At 58.2% G+C, this 10159-nt stretch overlaps 1 protein-coding gene across 1 annotated transcript; it reads left to right on the top strand.

Annotated features, from left to right (window-relative positions):
- Positions 1–2067: 2067 nt before the first annotated feature.
- LOC309596203 (uncharacterized protein) lies at positions 2068–9436 on the top strand (the record flags this gene model as incomplete). Its single annotated transcript, XM_082324046.1, is given in 4 exon segments — positions 2068–4506; positions 5154–5269; positions 6976–8596; positions 8600–9436. Coding segments are annotated over 4 exon segments (5013 nt in total), but the record flags the coding sequence as incomplete, so codon positions are not given.
- Positions 9437–10159: the final 723 nt, after the last annotated feature.

Raw genomic sequence — 10159 nt, 5'->3', positions numbered from 1 at the left:
CACGTCCCTGCAAGGGAAGAAAAGAAGAAAGAGCTGACCTGGCCTATCACGCTTCCAAGTCAAAGGGCGATAAGAGGAAATCACAAAAAATGGCTGTATCCGTGCAAGGTCCTCTAGGAGCTAAAATTCTGGAGAATCCTAAAGTCAACCCTGGTTGTTACTTTCTCCTACTGATACAGTCACGAATTTTTTGTTTTAAAACAAATGAAGGCATCAGCGAATTTCTAGGATTTATCCTGGTGAGTATTGTTTCACAGTGTCAGCCGTTTTAGCAAACAAAAATAAGGAGAAAACAGCTAGAAAATTAAAGGAAAGGTGTCAAAACCAAGAAAGTTAGGATACTTTCTATATAAAAAATTAGCGTGGTTCCTTTTATAGTAAAAGCTGGATTAAAATTGCTTGACTCAAAAATATGTAGTGCAAGCTGTATTTTGTTTTCTCTTCCATTTTTGTATTCTGTAAGAGGAAGACTGCTCTTGGGGGCAGCTGTGCGCATCTCCAGTACATTGCGTGTGCTTTTGCCGGAGCTCGGCGCTGGGTCCGCAGGAGCAGTCGCGGAGTCGATCCTCAGGGCCGGCGATGAGTGCCTTACCCTGGGGGTTTTATCCGGTCTCCGGCGTGGATCCTGGCTCGCACTACCAGGCCGTGCTCAGGAACCCTCGCTCTCCCCTCCCACCTCCATTTCCCCACGGTTGTTCCTCCCGGGTCCACTCTTGACCTCTCCCTTTTACGGAGTTTGATCCTGCCTCTAATCGTCCCATAATAAGCTTTGCATATTCCTAGACACCCCCCCCAAACATCTCGTAGTCAGTTTGCTCTTTCCTATGAGACCCTTTCTGATAATCCATGATAATATTTTTTTTTCCTTATCGTTTACAGAGTTTATGGTTGGACCTCTTGGAGTTTACACTTGAATGGTTCCTTTAATGGCCCATCGATCAGCGTCGTTAGAGCCCTGGTCTTTGCTGTTGTCTCTGTTAGCTCCTGCTCTTTAGCGTTTGTGTATCTGGGAGTTTAATTTATGAGCTCACCAGTTTGTTTCCTTACTTTTTGTATTAAATAGCTATTGGCCGTATATCCTTACACAGGTACAGGCGTTCAGGCTTGACCTCTGAGTACAGGGACGTTTAAAGTATTTCTAAGCCTTTGTGGCAACATTAGAGCAGCTAAAGCGCTGTATACCTCCAAAACATGAAAAAAGTTTGCAGCATTTCGATGTTTGTGTACGGCTGGGGACATTTTTCACGAATGTGTTATACTGTGACACACCTTATCATGGGTGCAGGGGTCAGCAGGCGAGGGAGGATGCTCCTGTCAATTAAGGAGAAAAACGCTTTTCACACAGAAAAGCGTTAAGGTTGTGCGTCCTTTGGGCGAGGTGTGATATACAACGTGAAGAAAATAGCATTAGGATGATGTGTCCTAGAACAGCATTATAATTCTAGTGTGATGGTGAGCTGGGGTGATGATGAAGCATTTGCTTTCGGGACCTTCCCCTGGCACCAGCTCTCATGTTCAATAGCGGTGCTTCTCTGACCCGCCCCACTTGCTAACTGTCCTGTGCTGATTAACAAGTGGAGAAGAGAAGGAAAATCCCGCGAGGCATGTGGAAGTGGCAGATCTTGCAATGCCTACATTACACAGAGGAAAACCAAGAGCTGTGTATGAAGAGTCGGCGGTTGCGAGCTGGGAAGTGATACCTAGAGCAGCGCTCTGTATGCGGGGAGGGAACCTGCTTCCAAGCGAGGAGAGCATTTACAATGCGCTTTTTGGCTTCGGTTTAGCACGGGGAGTGCAGATTCAAGCAGCACACTCCGCATCAGTGTGTCTGCCCCGAATGAGAAGGCGGAGGAAATATTCCCCCTTGCGACGCTGGGTGGGGATGTTGGCCACGGACCGGCAGGTTCCTCTGCCCGCAACGGGTTTGCAGGCACAGGGAGACAAAAAAGCCGTGTGAGCTGCTCGGGAAGGGTGGCGGAGCACGGAGCCGGGGTGCTCGGGGGCTTTCAGATCCCCTTATCCCAGGATTCCTGAGGAACACCGCTCTGCCTCGGACGCTGCTTGGAAATGCTGGGAACCACGGAGGACGGTGGATGGCTTTTCTGGAGAGTAATGGCCTGTGGGGGACGGAGCGGAGGCAGCAAGAGGCAAGTGATCTTGTTTATTCTGTGCGTTTGCGTGTGCCAGAGCGGGGCCGAAATCCTCCACTATTCTCTGGCGGAGGAAATGGAGAGGGACTCCTTTGTCGCCAATATTGCAAAGGACCTGGGGGTTGCTCCGAGCCAGCTCGCAGCTCGCAAGGCCCGCGTTGTGTCCGAGGGGAACGAGCAGCTCTTCCGCCTCAATCAAAACACCGGAGTCCTGACGGCAAAGGAGTCGCTGGACCGGGAGGAGATCTGTCCGCAGAGCGATACCTGCACGCTCTTCTTTAAAATATTCTTTGAAAATCCGTTGCAGCTGATCCGAGGGGAGGTGGAGGTTCGTGACGTGAACGACAACTCCCCCGTGTTCCTGCAGAAGGAGATGGTTTTAGAGATTCTCGAAACGACATCTCCCGGGTCCCGTTTCCCTCTGGAAAGCGCCCAGGACAAGGACGTGGGCAGTAACGGCTTGCAGAACTACAGCCTCGGGTCCAATTCACATTTCTCCCTCGCTCTCGGAACAGGGAAAGGTGGAGCAAAATACGCGGAGCTAGTCCTAGAGCGGCAGCTAGACCGCGAAGAGCAGCGAGAGCTGAATTTACTCCTCACCGCCACAGACGGGGGCTCGCCACCCAGGTCTGGCACGGCTCAGGTCCGGATCGTGGTGGTGGATGCCAATGACAACATCCCGGTGTTCGGTCGGGAGGTCTACGAGGTGCGCCTGGCTGAGAACAGCCCCCCGGAGCAGCTGGTGGTCAGAGTCGCGGCCACGGATCCCGACGAAGGGTCCTACGGGAAAGTGCGGTACGCCTTCACCCAGGCATCAGAGCGGTCTCGGCAGCTCTTCGAGCTGAACCCTGCCACTGGGGAGATACGGGTCGCGGGTAACCTGGACTTCGAGGAAGCGAAAAACCACGAGATGGTGGTGAAAGCCACCGACGGCGGGGGGCTGTCTGCGCATTGCAAAGTGCAGGTGGAGGTCCTGGACGTGAATGACAACGCCCCGGAGATAGCGCTCACCTCCCTCACTGCCTCCATTCCGGAGGATGCCTCGCCCAGGACCGTGGTGGCCCTGTTCAGTGTGCGGGACCGGGACTCCGGGGACAACGGCAGGACGGAGTGCGCGATCGACGAGGACTTGCCCTTCAGTCTCACCCCCACTTTTGATAATTACTACGAACTGAGAACAAACGCGGCGCTGGACAGGGAGAGGATGGCGGAGTATAACATCACCATCACAGCCATGGACTGGGGCACCACACGGCTGAGCTCTCGGGAAAGCATCTTCGTGCAGATATCGGACATAAACGACAATCCCCCAGAGTTCACCCAGGAGATTTACACCATGTCGGTCGCGGAGAACAACAGCCCCATGCTCCGGATCGGCAGCGTGAACGCCACGGACACCGATGCGGGAAAAAACGCCCGCGTAAACTACGCGCTGGTGCGGCAGGAGGGCAAGGAGCAGCCCGACGTGTCGGTCAACTCTGAAAACGGAGACGTTTACATCCTCCGCCCGCTGGACTACGAGGAGGTGCGCGCCTTCGAGGTGGCGGTGCGCGCTGCCGACGGCGGCTCGCCGCCGCTCAGCGCCCAGGCGGTGCTGCGCGTGGTGGTGCGGGACGAGAACGACAACGCGCCCGTCGTGCTGCACCCGCCCCCCGACAGCAGCGCGGCGGCGGGCGAGCTGGTGCCGCGCTGGGCGCAGGCAGGTTACCTGGTGGCCAAGGTGGTGGCGGTGGACGCGGACGCGGGGCAGAACGCGTGGCTGTCGTACGAGCTGGCGAAGGCGACGGAGCCGGGGCTGTTCCGCGTGGGGCTGCACAGCGGCGAGGTGCGCACGGCGCGGGCCGTGGCGGAGCGTGACGCGCCCCGGCAGAGGCTCGTCGTACTGGTGCGAGACCACGGGCAGCCGCCGCGCTCCGCCACCGCCACCCTCGGCATCGCCCTGGTCGACGGCTTCTCCGACGCCCATTTGCGAGTGAGCGAGGAGGCGCCGGCCGCCGAGCCCGACGGGGCGCTGACGCTGTACCTCATCGCCTCCCTGGCCTGCGTGTCGGCGCTGTTCCTGGCCACCGCGGTGGCCGCCGTGGTGGTGAAGGTTCGGCGGGCCAGGCGGAGCAAGGCAGAGACCTTGCCCACCTTCCCGAAGGCTGTCACGGAGAGCGACGCGGGCTCTCTGTCCCGCAGCTACGTGTACGACATCTGCTTCGCTGCCGGGACCATCAACAGAGAGTTTCGGTTCCTCAGGCCCCTCTTCCCCTGCTTCCCCGCCGGGCTGCCCCCCGGCCCGGGCGAACAGCGGAGCTCGGTGTGCTCGCAAGAGGCGGCCAACCACGGGGAAGAAGGCGACTGGGCTGCACAGGTGAGGGACCTGGCTGGGCCGAGGTGATGGGGGGAGTGGAGAGGGAGCAGCGCGGGGAGGGGGGAGTGTGCTCACCTCTGGCAGTAAGGACTATCGATGTTGCTGAGCTGGTGGTGGAGGAGACACTGGGGCGGGAGGAGAGGGTAGAGAGGGTCTCAGGCCGCTGGCGGGGGCTTCCGAGGAGGATCCGGCACGGCTCAGCTGCTCCCCAAGCGCTGACTAACCGCGGCTCTCTGCATCCAGCTCTACGTCCCCTTGGACTCACTTCACTGCAGGTTCTCAGAACCGCAGTCGCAGTAGCCTCAGGGGAGACAAGGACACATCTTGATACGTCAACATTAAACCACATTTACTGTTTGTGAGAAAGTGGTTTTATTTTGGCCTCTTACCATCTTAAATTACTCCCTCAGACTCATAAAAGGTTTGCAGTAATGCCTTTGTGAAGTCCACAGTGGAGGATGGTTTCTGGTTTTAGATTTTCCCCACTCAGGTCAGAGACCCACCGCCCGGTCCAACCTCCTCTTTGACTCTGGGTAGAAAAGAGTGGTGTCACCCATGCAGTGGTGTAAGATATGCCCTCTAAGCTTCTCGCTGATGCCTGCTTACCTTCAATGCCCAAATAACAACCTCCACTCTGTTCTTTGCAGGGCAGAGCACCCCTCGCTGAAGGCACGGGTCCCAGACCTGTGGAAGCAGCTTGTCCTGCAAACAGGGGGATGGAGCTAAATGTCAATTCCGATCAAAATCCTTGGCTCACCCATCAGTAAGTGAGGAGAAACACAAGCATGTCTGTTCTCACTGGCTAAAATCCTCACAGGGAAAAGAAAACGAAGAGAACAAACACCCACCAAAAAAGTACCTGGGAGGTACAAGGCTTCTCTGTGAGACAGCAAAAACACTCTCCTCTTGAGCAGTACTTTATTCATGTAGGTATTTTGTAATTGTGATACGGATGGAGGAGGACTGTGTTGCATGTTGATTACACCTAGACTTGATGTATGACTGTGAGAGTGCTACTGCTTCTACATGTTAGGGGAAAAACTGGAAGCAGATCAAGATAATTTGTTCCTACATTAAATTTTCTGGTTTTTTTGTTTTTTTTTTTTTTTTTTTTTTTTCTTATGGAGAGCGCTCTGTAATAATGTCTTAATTTTCTGCAGTCTGTTCAGTACTCGGGCAAATAGATATTAAGCAAAATCAAGTGGTGCTTGCAGAGGAATTCCTCAACAATAAGCAGAAGCTGATTACATTAGAAACGGCCGACATTGGCACATGTCACATATTTGACCAGAAGTTTACAGGTTCTCCATATTGTAAAGAGTGGACTTTGAGCCATATATTCTTTTTTTTTTTTCATAATGTAAAGTTGAAATGAACATTTCAGAATTGTTAGTATAAGGCAGTAGAGAATTAAAAGTCCTGTTTGCGGTTTTACAGTAAAATAGGCTAAAACATTTACAATAAACTTAAGGCACTGTAGAATAGAGAGTGTCGAGAAGCTCTCTGTTTTCTTTTCCTTTCATTAATCGGTGTTGATCTATAAAGTAATGTGATGTTTCCTGTCACTCACGCGTTTTTAAGAGTCAAACGCCTGATGACAGAAAAACAATAAAACCTGCTTGGAACTCCCTCGGGTGAGTGTGCTGTCTCGAAGATCACATGTCACAGTCATCGCCGACACTTGTCATAGCCACGCCAAGAGCAGCATTTCAGGAATAAATCCGTGCCTTTGGAGTGGATTTGATGCCGGGGAAAGCAGAGGGACCTGGAAGTAGGCCGTTTTCAGAAGCCAGAGCAAGATGGAGGGGGATTTACTGAGGCAAGCTGAGGTCCGAGAGATGCTGCCCTCAGCCTCTTCGCGAGGGCTCCTAACCTGAGAGGTCGTGAACAATCTCGGGGGAACAATGTCGCTCCGTTCCAGAAATCCGCTCGAGAATTACTACGGGGAACTACATGGCAATCGCTGCCATGGCTCATGGACCAGCTCACTCTGGATGCTGGACACCTGCAACAATACACAGCTTTTTTAGCTGAACAGCCTAAAAGTAATTTCTTCACTGTGCATAAAGAAGCCTAAAAATAATTTCTTCACTGTGCACAAACCGTTCCAACTGTTGTACAAGGGACATTAGAAAAAGTAGCTTTCGATAAATCTCGTTTTCAAATAAAAGGCAAACAGAAGCATTACTAATTCAAGTGGTGGCCATACTTTGAACGGGGTTGTATGGGCAGTTAAATCTGTGTGCCCTGACCTCGGAACAGGGAAAGACGGCGGCTTCTCTCCGTCCTGCAGGCTTTGCGCTGGGAAATCTCCGCGTCCTTCTGCAGGTCGGCCGCCTGGTGCCGCTGCTGACCGCAGAGGCGCGGAGGCTCGGCGCAGCTCCCAGATCCACCGCCCCCGGGGCTCGGCCGGGCGGGGCGGTCCGCGGGGCTGCACCACCCCGGGGTGCTCTGCTCGGCGGTCGGCAGGCTGGATCGGCAGCTCCATCCAGCTCACAGGGAGAGGAGATCGGTAGGCTGGGAGGGAATGGAGCAGAGGAAGAGCGAGGAACCGCTCCCAGGGCGAGCGGTGGCTCTGATCCTGCTCCTCTGCGTGTCCGGGATGAAAGCAGAAACCGGCCGGTACTCTGTGCCCGAAGAGGCGGAGAGAGGCTCTTTTGTGGCGAATATCGCTCAGGATTTGGGACTGACTGGTGAGGAATTATCGGCTCGACAGGCTCGGCTCGTTCCTGAAGGAGAAAAGCAGTATTTCCAGCTGAACCAACACACCGGGGATTTGGTGGTGCGAGAGCAGATGGACCGGGAGGAGCTGTGCGGGCAGAGCGAGCCCTGCCTGGTGCGTTTCGAGGTGCTGCTGGAGAGCCCACTGCAGTCCTTCCGAGCTGAGGTAAGCCTCACCGACATAAACGATCATGCTCCCGTGTTCTTAAATAAAGAGATCATTTTAAAGATCCCGGAAACCGCAATGCCGGAGGCGGGATTTTTGTTGGAAAGCGCTCAGGATCCGGATGTGGGGAACAACAGCCTTCAGCATTACAGTATCAGCTCGAATGACTATTTCCATATCTACACCCGGAGGCGGAGTGATGGCAGGAGGTACGCAGAGCTGGTGTTGGACCGAGCCCTGGACCGGGAGCAGCAGGCAGAAGTGGTTTTCAGGGTCACGGCTGTGGATGGTGGGTCTCCGCCGCGCTCTGGTACAGCCTTAATCCGCGTGGTAGTCCTGGATACAAATGACAACATCCCGGTATTTACCCGTAGTCTGTATAAAGTCCGGGTATTAGAAAACAGCTCCGAGGATACCCCAGTGGTGGCGGTGTCAGCTAGCGATTTAGACTCAGGAACGAACGGGGAAATAGGCTATTCCATAGTTCAAAATTCAAAGGAAAATCTCCAGACGTTTAAAATAAATCCAGAGACAGGACAGATTCGACTTAAAAAGCCGGTGGATTATGAAGAAACAAAGACCTACGAGATAGACGTCCAGGCCACAGACGGAGGGGGTCTGTCCGCACACTGCAAGGTGGAGGTGCTGGTGGAGGACGTGAATGACAACGCCCCCGAGGTGATCGTCACCTCCCTCACCAGCACCCTCTCAGAAGCGGCGCCGCCAAACACCGTGGTGGCCCTCTTCAGCGTGCGGGACCGGGACTCGGGGGCCAACGGCAGGACGAGCTGCGAGCTGATGGGTGAGCAGCCCTTCAGCATCACGCCGCTGGCGGCCGACGCGTACGCGCTGGTGACATCAGAGGCGCTGGACCGGGAGGACGTGGCGGAGTACAACGTGACGGTGCGGGCCCGCGACGAGGGCTCCCCCGCGCTCTCGGCGTCCAAGACGCTGCTCGTGCGGCTCTTGGACGTGAACGACAACGCGCCCACCTTCGCCCAGGACATTTACACTATGGTGCTGAGCGAAAACGAACCCGCGGGGACAAGCCTGGGCCGCCTGAGCGCCACGGACGCCGATGCGGGAAAAAACGCCCGCGTGAGATACGCGCTGGGTGCCCCCACGCCGGGTGCCCCCGCCGCGGCATCCTTCGTGTCTGTAGACGCGGAGAGCGGAACCGTGCGGGCGCTGCGCCCGCTGGACTAGGAGGAGCTGCGCGCCTTCGAGGTAGCGGTGCGCGCTGCCGACGGCGGCTCGCCGCCGCTCAGCGCCCAGGCGGTGCTGCGCGTGGTGGTGCGGGACGAGAACGACAACGCGCCCGTCGTGCTGCACCCGCCCCCCGACAGCAGCGCGGCGGCGGGCGAGCTGGTGCCGCGCTGGGCGCAGGCAGGTTACCTGGTGGCCAAGGTGGTGGCGGTGGACGCGGACGCGGGGCAGAACGCGTGGCTGTCGTACGAGCTGGCGAAGGCGACGGAGCCGGGGCTGTTCCGCGTAGGGCTGCACAGCGGCGAGGTGCGCACGGCGCGGGCCGTGGCGGAGCGTGACGCGCCCCGGCAGAGGCTCATCGTACTGGTGCGAGACCGCGGGCAGCCGCCGCGCTCCGCCACCGCCACCCTCGGCATCGCCCTGGTCGACGGCTTCTCCGACGCCTTCCTGCATCTCAACCACGCTCCTGCGGGGAGGCAGCAGGAGCAGGCGCCGGCGGGCGAGGAGGACCTGCTCACCACCTACCTCATCGCCTCCCTGGGCTGTGTTTCGTCACTCTTCCTCCTCTCCATCCTCGCCTTTTCGGGGGCAGGGTTCTGCAAGGCTCGCCTCCGGCCACGCCTTTCGCCTCCCCCTGCCCGCTGCTACGCTGATGCCGACTTCGCTACCGACGGGCCGAACGTGGCAGGCACGGGCAGTCTGACGCCGGCTTACCGCTACGAAGCGTGCCTGACCACCGGCTCGGGGAGGAGGGAATTCCAGTTCCTGAGGCCCGTCCTGGCCAGCCCGCAAAGCAACGCTGAGGCGGGGGCAGGCAAAGACGAAGAAGCGCTGTACAGCTGGCAGCCCGCTGGCGAGAGGGAAGGCAACGCGGGCCGCACGGCCCCTCCCGCCGTTGAGCCGGCGGAGTGGCCGGCCGGCAGGCGCGTCCACGCCTGAGCCTCGCCGGGAGCCGCCTGCGTTCCCCGTCGTCAGCCTGAGATTCCCGAGGAGCCGTAGTGCCGTGCTGGGCTGCTACCTGCGGAGGCTCTCGCCCGGCTGCTCGACCGGGGAGCGCGGCTCGGTGCCGCCGGGCTGAGCCTCCGCCCCACGGCGCCGTGGGAAACGGGTTGTGCTCGTCTCGCCGCCGTGTTTCTCCAAGGGCGCGGACTGGCGTCCCGGCAGCCAAGCGCGCCCGCCTGCCCGCGGGCTCCGGGCAGCGGGGAGCGGGGCAGGACGCGGGGCAGCTGCCGGCGCCGCCCGTGCGCTCGGACTCGAGCGGCGGCCCCGCAGGGCTCTCGGCGCTCCTTCCCGGCGCTTCCCGCCCCGGCGCGGTGTGCGCGCGGGTCCGTGCGCCGGGGCGAGCCGGCAGCGCGGGCAGCGGGCGGCGGCGGGCGCAGTGCCGCCGCGGGCCGCAGGGTGGTGCTCCCGGCCAAGGCGGCGCCGAGCGGCTGCGGGCGGGGAGGCGGCCGAGCCCAGCCCGGCCGAGCGCAGCCCGGCCCAGACGAGCCGGGCAGCGGCGGCGAGCGGCGGCGAGCGGCGGCGAGCGGTGCCCCGTGCAATCCGCTGCCGGGCCACGGC

Source organism: Platalea leucorodia, assembly GCF_965183815.1.
Source record: "Platalea leucorodia genome assembly, chromosome: 11".
Lineage (NCBI taxonomy): Eukaryota > Metazoa > Chordata > Aves > Pelecaniformes > Threskiornithidae > Platalea > Platalea leucorodia.
Note: the sequence above shows the minus strand (reverse complement) of the source record. Positions and strands in the feature narration are given on the sequence as shown.